This window comes from Heterocephalus glaber, unplaced genomic scaffold (assembly GCF_053883595.1).
Source record: "Heterocephalus glaber isolate CG9 unplaced genomic scaffold, H.glaber_assembly_v1.0 deba00000071, whole genome shotgun sequence".
In the NCBI taxonomy this organism is placed as follows: Eukaryota; Metazoa; Chordata; class Mammalia; order Rodentia; family Bathyergidae; genus Heterocephalus; species Heterocephalus glaber.
The window spans coordinates 24,164,251-24,180,383 of record NW_028258137.1 but is presented as its reverse complement, the minus strand read 5'-3'; the positions used below and the strand labels follow the sequence as shown (position 1 = coordinate 24,180,383).

Genomic DNA, 16,133 nt, shown 5'->3' with positions numbered 1-16,133 from the left:
TGAGCCCATCCTCTTAATTGAAATAAATAGGAAGCACATGTGTAAATACCGAATACTTTCCCTAGTGTGAGAAACTGAAAGTGTAAATAAGGATTAAAATGATTAAAACCAATAAATGATAGTTTAAAATAGGAAGAAAAGGTCCAAAGGGGTAGGGGAAGTGGGAGGAGAAGGGGCAAGGATAGAAGGGAAAGGAAAAATTATGAGAAAAGGAAAAAATGGAAAAAAAGTCTATGTAAATAGGGAAGGGTGGAGGGGGTGAAGGGTGCACAGGTAATGGGTAAAAAATAAGAACCAAGATACATCATGTACAGGTACAAGGACCCAATGATAAATGTAAATGTATTGTATACCTAAAATATACCAATAAAAGAAATTAAGCATAAAAAAAAGAATCAGAGTCACATTGATTTTTTTTCATCCTCTATAATTGCTTTGCGTCTTTGTGTACATGTGTGTATGTGTGTGTTTGACACTGAAATTGATGCCTCTTTGCCTTTTCTCTTCTTTCAAATGTTGTAAAAACCTATGCCTTGTGCTGTGGAAAAATGGAAATTGGTGGAAGAGTAGATTACGAAAATGTCCCTACAATTCAGAAAACCACTCTGGGTTCCTCCCAAACCCTCCTGTCTGTTGATCTTGTGCCTGATTTTATGTTGAGACCTTTGAGGAGGCTTGGAAGAGACCCACGTATCAGAATCAGCCATCCTGTCCTTTCTCCACCACTGGCCACCCACTTTAGGAGATGACATGATCTAGGTGTAGTCTGTGAGTTTGAAATGTGAGTCAGCTGTAGGATGAGTTGAGGTGCCTAATAATTTCACTGGAGTTGACATGGAAACAGACACTTGGCCCATTTTGATGTAATTGTGACAGCCAATGTTAAAGCCAATGTCCCTGTTCTCCATGTCACTCTTGCCTTTCAAACTTTAAACCTCAAAGCCAAGAGTTTTAAAAGTAAGTGTATTGTATTTAACACTGCTCAAGTATGTTTCCACCTACCACAAGGCATTAGGTTATTCTAAGTTGAAATTTCCTGTCACAGAAATAAAATAAATATATCAATATTTTGTCTCATTCAATATAAACTAAAATAAAAATAATATTGATAAAATCATTAATCTGCTAAGGTCAATAGCAAATAATATATAGTTTTCCAATGTCCTGAATGATTATAAAATAGAATTGTTACCAATGTTTCTACAATTGGTCTCGTTCAATACAAGATATATATATGTATAAAAACCTCTTAATATGGACAATTAATGTGTGCTCAGAATAATTAACTACTTTGTTACAAGAGGTGAAAGGCACTCATCCAAAGTTATATATAAATTTGTAGAAATGTTTGGATTTCTAAATTCTAGGCCAAGATTACTTTACATAGAAAAATCTCTTCGAGAGTAATTTTCTGATACCACTAATAAAAATTATTTAATTTTTAAATGACACTTTAAAAATCAATTTACTTTTTACTGGCCACATACCCTTTGATTTTTTTGTTGTTGTTCATAAGAACTCATTTAACAATCTCCCCACAAAACCTTCATTTATTAAATGGCTATCAGTTTTCTTTTTGACTCATACTTTGGTATTACTAACCTTAAGATTTTATTTCCTTTCTCCATATAAGTTTGCTGATGTCTTACTTTCTTTCATGATTCTAACATGAACTCTATATCACATGTACATATGTATTTTACGATAAATACTGATATAATTTAATGCTTTCTTATAATTTGTAAAATTTAATGTATATTCAATATTCATTATGCTCAACACTTCACACACAGTGCCTAAAATATGACCTAGCATATAGTCACCAGACTAAATGACAACTAATAAGAGCTATGAAGCCACTCCCATCTATCAGTGTATATCACAGAACTGTTGGGCTGCCTGAATACATTTGAAGACTTCTTTGTGCTAAGCAGATTCTTTAGTCAGTCCTCTTGGCAACAGAAATGATAATCCATGCAATCCTTATTAAAAAGAGACCCTGTGTGTTTGCAATTGATCACTTTGTCTCAGAAGGTATAAAAATTGCTCAATTCCATGAAGACATTCCATGAAGACTCCATGTATTATCTTGATTTTTCTAAAAGAGAACCATTCATTTCATGGACTTTTTTTTTAAACAAGAGTATTTTTTCCTTAGTGCCTTTTCACAAGTTCCACTGAGATAAATGTTATTTGTAGGTAATGAAGAAAGATGGTCTAAGTTTCAAAAAAAAGGTCAATGAATTAAGTTAGTTTATTTTTAAGCAGGTCATTTTTCATACTCTCACTTGCCAGGAGCAAAGTTTGGACGGTCCTTAAACTTTACCAGGGTTTCCTGAAATAATTAAGCATTTATTATTCACTTGCCTTGCATTTCATTTAAACTTTCTGTCTTCAATCACCAAGGATGGACTACAACTGTTTTCTCACTACTGTCCTCAAATTAGTGCTTTTTAAATAAATGCCACATTTCTTCCTGTCTGTGCTCAAAATGTTGCAAGCAAACATATGGTATTGGGGGTGGTAGGGAAGGAAAAGAAAAAAAAGCATTTTTAGAATACAAATAAGCTATTTTCAGCCTTTGAAGAACCATAATAAAAGCTATTCAGAAAAAAATGACGATTCATTTTACAATTACTACTGTCTCATATCTTATCCAACACTACACTGCTTCCAGTGTCTATGTATAAAGAAGTCCTGGGCCTATTTCCAAGTTCTAGATGTCCATTTCCAAAAACACTGGTATTCCCTGCCATGAGCTGCAAAACGCTGCTTGGAAGTAAAGTGGAAGTACATGAGTATGTCATAAAACCTGGTGTGGAATCAAACGGATTCGCTTTGAGTCCTGCTTCAGACACCTCAGACAAGAATATATCACGTAGACTTTGTTCTCTCATCATCAAACCTAAGATGACATTATTACGTACCAAAATACCAATACCAAATCACTACCAAAATAGAATGTTCAATAAATTAATCTAAATTGAATAATTCATGCAAAAACAACTAGCACAATGTTAAAATATGTATGTTCAGTGAGTGAGATTGTTATTGTGTAGACTTTTATTGTTTTCTACTCTGTTCTTAATATTTAATAAGAAATTTTATATGAAATGAAGAATGAGTCTTACATTCTGTTCTCTGAAACTCAGTAGTGCCATTTGCACATGGAGACAGAAATTCTCCCCTCTATAATTTGCTTTAATGCTCTATCGAACATAGAGGACCATACAAACACAATGATTCTTCTATTTATTGTTGATATTTTTATCATTAGTAGTAGTAGTAATAGTACCACAGTGACTTATGGGATAGGATGACATATTAATAACTATTATTTCATTGCTTAGTGGTCAATGAATATTTCTGTCTCCCCATTTATATACAAGTGAACCTGACAAAGTGAATTTTATCTCATGGCTCACTTTTGCAAGCACAAGAGCAGTACTATGTTGCCTAGGTATGAAAGACAGAGTACAATTTGAAAATCAGATGAATGTTAGTCCTAAATGAGTCACAAACAAACAAACAAACAAGAAACTATTTTAAGTCAGAGCAACCAATAAAAGGAATATAGACTGCAAACTAAACTGTACTCTCTAGCTGGATTCTTTTAATCTTCCTTATGAATTTAGAGTATGGTTGTCTTGCTATTGATTCAATCTTGTTTCTTCCCTCCCTCTGTTTCCCTTGTTTTATTTCCTCACTCTCTCCTTTTAATGCCTTCTCCCTCCCTTCTGTCCTCTCTCCCTCTCTCCCTTACTTTTCCTCTTCTGAGTTTTCCCTCCTTCCATTTTCTTTCTTTTCTCTCAACTACTTACTGGTGTACTTTTAGGTGTCAAAAAAATCTGTAAGACACAAATGCAAAAACCAACCCACTAGACAAGTCCCATTGTTTTTGTTTGACTATACAGTTCAGTGTAGAAACTGAGTTAAGAATATAGAAAGTCAATAGACAACATAATTACTGATTTATTTAAGCTGAAACAAGAAAATAAACAGAAAAAAATGGCAAAATTATCTGTATTCGTAGCTAATACCTGAAATAAAAGAAGTAGCTCTCCCTGAGGGAAAGAGATTGTTATTACAACAGAACATAATTCCATAAAGTGGGAATGTAATAAGCAAGGGAAGAGCACAATTTATCTATTTCAAAGTTGAGAGTTCTGCTTGTAGCGTTCTTGCAAGGAAAAAACAAGATATATAAAAATTTGTTGTTTCTTATGCTCTCTCTCTCTCTGTAATATTCTAACATCAAATATTTCCTGAAATTTGTCAATAATCAGTCTTCCTCTTCATAAACAAAGATCATGAATGTAACCTCATTGCACAGCCTGTTGTATGTGAGCTTCCTGTCATGGTGTTGTTCATTTTAACTACAGAATATAGACCCAGCTGGTATGATTAGAATTCTGGTGCAAACAAATTGTACCCACATAGGGTAATGTCAATTGTCATTTCAGCCAACATCTTCTGACTCAATTATGCTGGATCATTTTTTGAATTCAAGGACAGACCAATCCTAAGAGAGTCACCTTGTTCGTCTTTCTGAGTAACTTTGGTCATATATATTGAGTTTCGGCTCATCATTGAAATTTTCTTTATGGTGCTAGAATTACAAATCCTGGTACAAAATTAGTGGACATTCTTCATGTTTTTGATACATATCATGTATTTTTAAAATAAATATACTCTACTTGCTAGTATTTCTACTATCATTTCATTCACCCAGCACTTGCAAATCCTGCATATTGTTGGCTTTAACAACACATTCATTGATTTGACAGGATAGGAAGTTGTATCCTCTTTTGTTTCAGAGAGCATCTTTGACAGGCAAAGAGGCCCACTGTGTGGATTTCAATTCAAAATAGAGCTTTCCTGGTGAGGCTTGCACTTGCCAGGCACATCTCGGCCCAAGACCGAGCACAGAAGCTGTGCTAAAGCCTGAACATGTCTGTGCAGCTTGGGATCCTCCTGAGGGTAATCGTGGCTTCAGAAATCCAGGAGAGTTTGGCCAAGATTTGCATCACCTTATCCTGCTTTGTCTCCTCTTTCCTTGCCTAAGTAACAGATCTGCATCTGATACAAAGGACTCCCATGCACAAGCTTTCTTCCTTTCTCCTTTACTTTTCACATGCCTAAAATTCCACCAAATCATTTGTACTTACTCTATCTCAGCATCTATTTGCTAGAGTATCCAACTGATACACATTTTTGATCACCAGAAAAGGTATGTCATTTTCACGTGGTCACAAAATTAAAATTCCTAATGTTCAATGGTTACTCTTCATTTTTTCCTATATTTTTCTCATATAAAAATCTTAGTGTCTTTTCATCTTTTTCTCCACAGTTCTAATATTCTCTCTACTCTCTCTTTCTCTTTTTCACACACACACGCACACACACACACAAACACACATACACACATACATTATGAGGCTAAAATTATTTTTAACAAAGAGAGAAGCGGGTTTCATAGAATCCGGTTTATGTTCACTGCAAACTAACCACTTTTTGCTTTTATTTGATACACTCAAGTTAATTATGCAAGTATTTGCATAAAAATGTATACATTTCTCATTTGTATGTATGCAGTATGATACAAAATATGATAAATGTTATTCTTATTCCAATAAAAGACATATTGACATAATCCCCCTCACTCTAAACACACTGATCCCATCATTCTTGCCCAGTTCTGTAGGTTGACTTTTGTCTCTTTAGTTGTCCTGTTGTGGGTTGCCTCAATGTCCTGAGTAAATTGAAAATATTTACCTTTCACAGGCCATTTTTACTGGGGAAGAGCCCCATGTCATATAATACCAGATAAAATGAATGAGGTGGATGAGGACATATCATAATATTTTTATTTAATAGAAATTGTTGTAGACATTTTTAATCCATTTAGGGCATCAAGGCAGCCACAACAGGACAACTAAAGAGGCAAAAGATAACTAAAGACACAGAAGAGGACTTCTAAAATTGCTTCAGAAAGTGGCAAGAAGGATGGGATTAGTGTATGTGAAGTAAGAGGGAATATTTTGAGGAAGATTAATGGCAATGTGTCTTTTATTATTCTAAATTTTTTTCAAACACACACCCTATTTTTTGATCAGGACTTGCATGTTTTAGCTAAAAAATTTAGGCTGACTCTATTGATTACTGAATTTAGCCTCTATATTCTACTGCATTGAATCTGCTTTAGTCAAAAAACACCATCTCATTTGCCCAACATTTATTAAGCAACTACTGTGTGAATTATACATGTATCATTTCTCTCCATAATGTCATCCACAATGAAGTCAGAATAATCTTTCTAAAATACAAATCAAACAATTTTATATCTGTCAAATTGGAATTGGAAAAGCTACATTGGATATGTGTAGGGAGAGATATTCATTATACTGGGTTGAAATGTAAATATTAAATGTCACTGACAACATTTCATTAAGCAAATGATAGTATATATCAATAAAACTTAAAATTGCCCAAGTCTTCTAAGTTAGTAAAAGCTTTAGTTAACTATATCTCATAGTAATTTATTCTTAAGTTATAAATTATTTAAAAGGCAGTGGCATGCTTTCTTTATTTATGTCTAAAAAAAAATCTGTCTTCCAAAATGGATTGTGTGATACTTGCAAGCTAAGACTAGCCTTTGTAATTTTTTTTCTCCCTATGTTTAATTCAGTGCCTGGCACACAGTGAATGCTCAATAGATATTTGCTGGCTTAATATCTATATTATGCTGGAAATGGTGAACAAAAAGGCCCCAGTGAACTAATGTCCAGGAAGCAAAAGGGAACACTATTCAACTCCACTTAGCCAGTTAATATATTGCTGTCTTACAGATGCCCTTGCACCATAATTATACCCGATGAAAAGTGAAGTTCAGAGAAACCTGACAGTAGCTCTGCAATTAGGGACCTGGATGTGAGTCCTAATTCTGCCCTCAGCTCTACTGTTGCAATTTTGGCCAAGTGATATGGTCTCTAGACTTTCTTTTCCCTTGAAACCCAGAGTTGACTACCTACTATGCCATATGTCGAAGGTCATTTGGGAGAATGAGATAAAATTTATAACAAACTTTCTTCTTGGCTCAGGAAGAACATGTAATTTAATTATAATATAATTACAATCAGTGCACTTTACAAGTACATTTTTTCTGTTTATAAACCTAAGTTCAATTTTAAGCCATGCACTATTTATGTATAAATGTATTTTTCTTACTGTTAAAAGCATAAGGATTTTACTTGTTGAATTTAAAAAAACATAGAAAAATTTTACATTTTTAATTTAATTAATAATTGAGTTAATGTTAAGTCAGAAATTTATCCAAATAGTACTGAAACCACATGAATCAAAAAATATGTTTGTGTTTTAGTACATTGAAGTTTTCTATTTATAAAATTAAAGACAAAATCGTTACAGAAGAAAACTACAAACAAAAGACATGGTTTTTAATAGCTGCTCTCAGTAATATAAACAATATTGATATTAATAATTTTTAAATGTATCACAACAAAACTCTACAGGATTGAAAACAGCCTGGAAAAATAGAAACACTCTCTTAGTACATTGTAAAATTGAAATATTTAAGAAGGTACAAATTTGTTTACAAAGTTTAGTATTTTATGAAGCTATTTTCCAAAAGTTTTAAAAAGAGTTTTGTTTTTTGATCTTAAAATAACTTACTCCATGGTCTATAAAATCTGTAACATCAGACCTCAATATATTTGTTGGATTTAATATTGTCCATAAATATATTTTCACAAGAGCTCTAATGGGTACATATCCATATTGTCTTTTACAAATGAGGAATCTAATGGCAAACATAATACTAGCTAATACTCATTTAATGATTTCTACATGCCATGCACTGCAAGCTTGATCCCTTCATCTGTTCTTCTTCTTAAGACAATGTTATAAACGTACAGTTTGAAACTTAAAAACTTGTCAAGCATTATAGAGTCAATGAATAAGTAAATTCATGATTAAATCTGATATTTAAGTAAGTCTGATGCAAAAGCACCCTTCCCTCCTTTTTTATTCCAGCATGAAAAATGGTGTTAGACCATCTTTTAAAAGGCAATATTCTACACAGTCTCAGAAATTTGTTTTAATCAATATCAAAATGATTGTAGGGATCACCATGTCACATGGCACAAATTCAAATATCATTGGTACAGGGAGTGAAATACTTAACCATAGCATTTCATAATCCAAATCCCAAGGAAAGTGTTTCTCTGAAGCAAAAATATGATAAACAGAATTTAAAATTTAAGCCACAAACCTGTTTCCGGCTCAATGGAAAAATAAGGCTGCCCTTCCAAGATACTATAAACCAACTTTGCACTGTTTCCATAAACTGGGTCGTCAGCATCCGTAGCTGTGACATTAGTGACAGACGTACCTATTAAAAAAAGAGAGGAAATAAGTAATAATTAACACATTATTTTTTGCCAGGAGCTAAATTTTGCCAAGCAAAGCATACAGAAATCCATGTGTGCAAATAAAGAAAGAATTTTCCTTAAAAAGATGGAGATAAATTGCTTTGTCATAATTTCAATATCCAAGTCATTTAAAAGAGTATTGCAAGGCTGTAGTACTACATAAAGATGATCCTTTTAGTATATGTATTATTTAAGATTCCTTTGTAGTTTTCCTTTTAAAGATACCTATTCAATTCATGTGGGCTTGGAGAATATGAAAATTAATCATATAAAAGAAATATAAAATGTAAGCTAATAATATAATATAGCATGTAGTATTTAAATTTTGCAAAAGCACAACTGAACCTACCTGGAAAAAACTGGTTGTTGAAAAAAGAAGAAACATCAGAGGGATATTTTAACCCATTGTATTTAAAATTCTTCAGACAATAAATTTAAATTGAAACTACCAATTAATTAGCATGCTTAGGTAACTAGGCCTATGGATAATAAAATCCAAACTTTAGATTAATCTTGTTTTCATTTACTTATTCATTCAATGATTGAACATATATGGCTCTATGAACTGGTGTATATATATTTAAAATAATATCTCTTCACTCAAGAAGCTTACAGTTTGGTGGAGAAAAGAAAGACAAGAACTGATAAATTGACAGAGAAATTCAATTGAATGCAATAGCACCAAATATCACTCTCTCATGTGATCCAGCACAGACAGGTGATCAAGAAGAGTTGTCTAAGACAGCTTGTGTTTAAGGTAAATTATTAAAGAAATGATCATTTTAACCAGGAGAACAATAGGGACAGAATTCCAAGCAATGAGTCAAGCCTAAGTAAAGGCAAAGTAGTAAGTTGCCTAAGTAAAGGCAAAGTATGCGTTATTCTGGGAACTTGTGAAACTAGGGAGAACTTGGAGATGTCTGGAGTAGTGATAAGGATCATGAAGGTAGTGCCTTCCTCCTCCATTAAGTGTCAGACACATCATATTTGTTGGAGCCATGTTTACTAATTGAATGAATGGATGAGTGACTATATTACTGGCTGTCTTGGATTGGTAGACGGTGAAGTAAGGATTTCTTGCAGGGTTTTCACTGAGGAGTACTCTTGGTCAACATATATGTGGCAGCAAAAAGTAAAGGACCAGGCAGAAGATGCACTTTAGCTATGATGCAGTCACAAGACAGACTACTGTGGACCCAACTGGGACCCTAGAGCTGGGCTTTACAATGAGAAAATTGAGCCAACCCTTCATGTTCCAGTACTGAAGAGTTGTGGGCTATGAGCTGTCCCCTGAGAATGAACCATGGCCCGTGGGCCCAGCAACTTTCTTCAGCTAAGAGAAAATACAAAGCATTGGCAGGGATCATCAGCCTGGAGCTGTTAACAGTCAATATTCCCAGCACCTGAAGGAAGATTTTGATTCTGAAGATGATAAGGCACATCTCAGTGATGACTGAAATAGAGTAGAGCTCTTCCAAGATGTGGCCAGTCAAAACCTTTTTGGATTTGGATTATAGTCACTATTCTGGAAAATGTAACAATATATGTTGAACAGTCAATTGTCATGCAAAACTGGAATTTGTTCAGAATGATGATTTCAGAGTTCTGCAAAATCAATAGTTACAAAAATGAATGGAATAGCTCTTGTAAAACATACATCTCTATACACGTGGATATATAATATATGCATATATAAAGTGTATATGTGTGCCTGTATATGTGTATATATATATATACACACATATACACATTTATCTCAGTATGGATGTGTTTGAGTTAAGATTCAGTTTTGGGTGGGTTTTTTTGTTACTGGGTATCGAATTCGGGTCCTTGCAATTTTGAGGCAGTCGGTGGAACCACTGAGCTAAATCCCCAGCCCAGGATTCAGTTTCCTGAGTCACTAAGCAATCTTTGTGGTAAAAATGAGCACATGGAAGTACAATATTTGAGATTATTTGAATATTATCTGGTATAGAGAAGAATTGGAGGCAAAACCTACCAGGGAAGAGGAAGATAGAAAAAAATGCCAAAATTTTTCAGAAGGCGAGTTGGCAGGAAAAGTCAGTCATCAAAGCTAAGATGGAGACAAAAGCTGTGAGCAAATTATATTGGGGGCATTTGAATGCCAGGATGAATGTTGGCTCTAACATGTAGGAAAGAAAGAAGGCATTTCAGGTAAAATTCAGTCCTATGTTGTAGGATACACCCACTCTGAATGTTCCCAGATTTAATTTCTAGCAGCAACATAGCAGATTATGAGACCGGGCAAGTTATGAGATCATTGAGATAGCCACTTAGTTGGTCATCATGATCATAAAAATGGATATCTGTGTGAATTACTTCATTTTAGTCTTTGTACTAAGATGTTAAACTGAAGGTAATCTGAGAGAGAAGTTTCCATGGTTTGACTGTGTCCCATTCAAAGTTTAGATTTTTGTCAATATGATGGAATTAAGTAAGTGGCGGGCCTTGAGGACGTGATCAGGCAGTGAAGGCCCCTTCCTTGTGAATAGGACTAGGAAACTTATAAAAGAAAAAAAAAAGCTGTACTAAGAGACTGTCTCTTTTGCCTTCCAATCTTTCAGAATGTGAGGACATAGTATTCTTTCATCCAAAGGATGCAGCAAGAACACTCTTACCACATGCCTCACCCTTGACCCTGAATTCCTCAGTCTCTGGAACTATGAAAAAATAAATTTCTGTTGTTTATAAATTACCCCTGTTCAGTTATTCTGTTACAACACGAAACAATGGACTAAGATGGGGTATACAATCACTGTTTTTGCAACTTTTCTGCAAGTATAAAGTTAATTTAAGGACATTAAAGAAAAGCAAAAAAAAAAGATTCAAGACTTACTGAAAGGAATGACACATTTCACAGACTGATGAGAAACGGGGAACTTGTCTGTGTAGAAGTTCATCTAACAATTTTATTTTGCTATTTTTGTTATTGTTGTCTGCTGTGTTTACTTTGATTTTTAAGGAAGACATTCCTTTTCACCATTATAAAGTAATACATTGCATTAGTCCACTTTCCTGTTGCTGGGAGAAGGACTTGACACACACAACTTAAAGTAGGAAAGATTTAATTTGCCATGTGTATTTGGGAGATTCAGCCCATGGTCAGCTGGCTACAAGACAGAATTGGTATGGTGGAAGGGTACTAGCAGAAGAAAGCTGCTCATTCCATGGCAGCCAAAAAAGCAGACAGAGAGAGGAGGACCCAGGGACAAAAATTCACCCTTCGAGGTCATGCCAAGAATGACTTTCCTCCTACAACCAGGATCCACCTCTCAACACATGAGACATTTGAGGCCATTTTAGATCTGAAATATAAGATTCTACTCCTGGTGCCCCAAACGCTCACATCCATTTCATTATATACAAAGCATATAGCCCATCTCCAAGAATCGCCAGAATCTTAACACTTCAAATATTGCTGAAAAATCCAAGATCAAAGTCTCTTCTAAAAATCAAGGCAAATTCTTAGTTGGGAGTCGATAAAAAAATCAAAGAGAAAGTTAAACACTTCCCACATACAAAAGGCACAAAGTAAACATTCGCATTCCTGGGCCAGAGATTTAGCTCAGTGGTTCCGCCGCCTGCCCTGCAAGTGCAAGGACCTGAGTTCGATCCCCGGTACAAAAAAAAAAAAAAAAAAAAAAAAAATCCCATTCCAATAAAAAGGAATAGGAGAATAAAAAGGAACAAAAAATTTAGAAGATCAACACTCAGCAGAGCAAATATTAAATTCTATTGCTCCATGTCTAGCGCCTGGGGCAGGTTCTAGTAAGATGTGATCTCCAAATGGCTTGAGCAGACCTACCCCTACGATATGCTGGTTGCAATCCCTATAACCTTTCTCTTCAGCAGGTTCCACTCAGAGCCTGCAAATTTTCTTGGCAGGAAATCTAAATTGCTGGAATCACCAACATCCAGAAATCGCCACTGCAGCCTTGGCTTCACTCTCACAGCTTCATGTATCTCTCAAAGACAAAATTCCTGGCCTCTCAAACTTTCCTTTGAAGTCTGGGTAGAAGCCTCCATGACACCACAACTTTTACATTCTGCCTGTCTGAATAACCGGCACCCTGTGAATGAAGCCAATGTCTCCTGCTAGTTCAATCAGTAGCTTGAGCCCCTTGGACAGTGATTTCAGCAGCTTCTAAGTGCCTAGATGGCTAAAGTCTGGGAAACACTTTCCTAGTGTGCGTTGAATGAATAGGGCATCCTGGAATATTCTAGAAGTTTACTCTTTTATACCTTTCAGCCTGCCATTGATAGGGTCTGGTCTTTTCATGAAATGACTTCAAGGCATCTGTCCTATTACATTGATGCAAAGTCCTGAGCTTCTTTTCAATGATGCTAATGTTTTCAGCAATCACATTCTCTTTGGCTCCAAATTAAAAGTGCTTCCCTTCTGGCCTGGATGCACAATTTTCACATCTTTAGGTTCTGCTCATTGCCTCTGACTCTAATTTTAAATCTAGCTGAAAACAGCCAGCAGTTGTCATGCCACAGCCTAAACAATGGGCTGTCTTGATATTTGCTCCATCATATTAATTAGTCCAATGCCCTTAATCTCAGTCTCCAATGTCTCAAGACATGAGCAAAATGAAGAAAAAATTTCTACCAGAGCATAACAAATACAAATGGCTTCTAGCCTAACTGCTAATAAATTCCTTATTCCCAACAGAAACCTCTTGAGTCTAGCCTTTATTGTCTGGATTCCTATCACCATTCCAGTCTTCTGAGCTTCAACCAGAGTCACCCATCAGGTTCTGCTTATTTGAAATCTTTAGCAGGCATCTCTGAAGTTTTCCAAATTTCTCCTGCAAATCTGTTCCAAAGGCTTATAAGTCACATGGTCAAGTACAGTCATTGCAACCAGCCTACTTCTGGTACAAATTTTCAGTATTAGTCTGCTTTCCTATTGTTAGGACAAAATACTTGATACCCACAAACTAAAGAAGGAAAGGCTTAATTTGGTTTACGTTCTTGAGGGAGTCAGTCCATGGTAGACTGGCCTCAAGGAAGAAATGGTATGGTAGAAGGGCATGGCTGTGGAAGATTTCTCAATCCATAGCAGCCAGGAAGCAGGTAAAGAAAGGAGGATCCAGGGACCAGAATAAGTCCTCTCTTCAACCAGGCTCAACCTCTGAACATATTAGACTCTCTTAGGGACATTTTAGATCTATATAACATACTGTATCAGATAAAGTCTGATACAGATTTTACTCAATAATATGTCAAATTATAGAATCTGAGCATTTATTCCCAGTTATTGACTAAGTACTGAAAACAGAGAAGTAAAGAGTAAAATAGTTCTGGCTCTGATAATGTTACCTTCCAATAGGTAATTCAAATTAAGAAATATAGTTATTAAAAAAAATATTTCTGGAAGACATCATCTTCATATACATCTATTTATAGCCTTGTTTGGGCAGAATAGCATAGAGTTAATACTTTTGAATACAGAATAGTTCTAACTTGTTCTGAGACATTCATCTCTATCTCTTTAGGCAAATCATATAACCTACCCTAGACTTGGACTAAAATCAACAATATCTATTTGGGCTAAAATGAAAGGTAAACAAAATAATATATGTAGGTGCCTACAACAGAAATTATCATATGCTAACCTGTGAGTAACAATCATGCCTCTGTATTCACTTCTAGTTTTGAAAAGTAGTCCTTTGGTTTCCCTTCCAGAATGATATGGTGGAGACAGTGGTAGATCATTTCTAAAAATCTTTTCAGCAAATTCCAATGTGAATCCACAATTTAAAACAAATAACAAGTACTGAACTTTTAAAAGTTCAATTTCTTCTTACTGAAGACATGAATTTTGTTATGATTTCTTTGAAAAAAAAAGTCACATTCAGATGTTTTTGTTGAGTATTTTTATACCATTCTTACTGTATAAAGAACCACAGTAACCATTTCTCCTTAAATGGATGATAAAAATACTTTCTCCAGGGTTTACTGTCACAAGAAATGATAGTCATTTCCATTTCTGTGCTGATAGTAGCTTTATCTTACCTTATTCTGAGAGACAGCCCATCACATTCCCAGCATAGGACTGAGTGGCCAGGCTTCTATCATTCACATGTTGTATGATTCAACTTTTCTTATGCAAAAATTATCATTTTTATTCTCCAAACCTCAAGGTTTTATATGAAGATTAAATGTGGTTATGGGAAGTATACAAAAGTGGCAGAGAAAATAAATTTGGAGTCAAATTGCTTTGAACAAGAGCACTTGTTTAATATTCTGTCTCCAAATTTTATTAATTCTTTATATTTGACCAAAAAACTTTTCCAAGTTTTGGTTGCCTAATATTTAGAAGCAAAGGAGATATTAATTGTTACTTCATAGATGCCTTGTGATAATTAAATATAATTATTCATGCAAAGAATACAAAAGAGTTACGGCATTTCATATTTTTAGAAGCTTGCTGTAATTCTTGTTACATTACATTCATATATAGTAAAAAATGAATAATATGTCAGTCTCTAACAATTTTAAGTGGTGGTAGATGTTTTAATTTATAATTGTCATTTTACACAATGACTATAACATTAATGAAGTTCCATAAATTTTAAAAGAAACACATGTACAAAAAATAGCAAAGAAGCACTATGAGGTTAGATAAGAGGAATCAGTTTTGTTGTTCTGTAACACAGTAAGGTGATTATAATTAACAATAATGCATTTTATGTCTCAAATAATTGGAAGAGAGGATCTTGAATATATTCACCCTGATGAAATGATAAAAATTTAAGGTGATAAATATGTTAATTACCTTGAGTTAATCATTGCCCGACAGATATGTGAATCAAAATGTCACAATATACATCATAAATGTACAGATAATACATGTCAATCAAAACCTAAAATAAATATAGCAATATACCCCATGGTTATTAAGAAAGATATTTCATTCATAAATTGCCCAAAAGAAGCATACATACACACAAATTTCACATTCATCTACCTAATCCTCCTCACATAAACCTCTTTGTTGAGATTAATATGCTCTGGAATGAAAAATTTAAAAAGTGTTTAATATACTAACACAGGCCTGCCACTGGGCACATTATCAACCCATGTTTCCTGATGTAATTTAGTGGATGGCTTTCAAACACATGCCATAGCTCCCAGCCTATGCAAATTCCACATGATTTCCAAGATGGCCCACTGGACTGGAATCATAACAGGGCCAAGATAAGCTTTTATCTACATACTCATCTAAAATATGTCTTCCTGACATTTGGCTTCCCTGAAATCCACATCTTTCAACTTTAGACATATGGAAATGAAAAGGCAGCACTATTTTCTGTCAATGATGATATTTTTCCTAACAGTGATTCAAGACTGTTGATACACCCATACGCTGGAATAGATGTGAGTGAAGGTTTTGTAGATGCATTTGTCAAGGGAATATCTATAAGAGGGGAAATGGATGCTTTGAGGTTAATCTCGTAGCAGAGAAGAATTCTAGTCAAGTTGTGGTGTAGGCTTGTCCAAGGAAATGTATGCAGAATGCAGACCACGGAGGCATATTGAAAAGTGTAAAGCTTGCAGGATAACGTTTCCTCAAAGCAGCAAGTGTTGGTAAGTGATAAATAGGACCCTGAGTAAAACCCAGGAAATATAACAACCAGGATTCTTTGTTTGTGT

The 16,133-nt window shown here is 34.7% G+C and overlaps 1 protein-coding gene across 10 annotated transcripts in view; it reads right to left on the bottom strand.

The window, feature by feature from the left end:
• Cdh8 (cadherin 8) overlaps positions 1-16,133 on the bottom strand; it is a 382,630-nt gene that overhangs the window by 203,440 nt on the left and 163,057 nt on the right. For all 10 annotated transcript variants that reach the window (XR_015449028.1, XR_015449007.1, XM_087205646.1 and 7 more), the window contains one exon: positions 8,291-8,410. Coding sequence is in view for 8 of the 10 variants with exons in the window: in XM_087205646.1 (XP_087061772.1) it covers positions 8,291-8,410 (120 nt within the window). In the remaining 2 variants the exon portion in view is untranslated. The remainder of the gene's footprint in view (positions 1-8,290; positions 8,411-16,133) is intronic.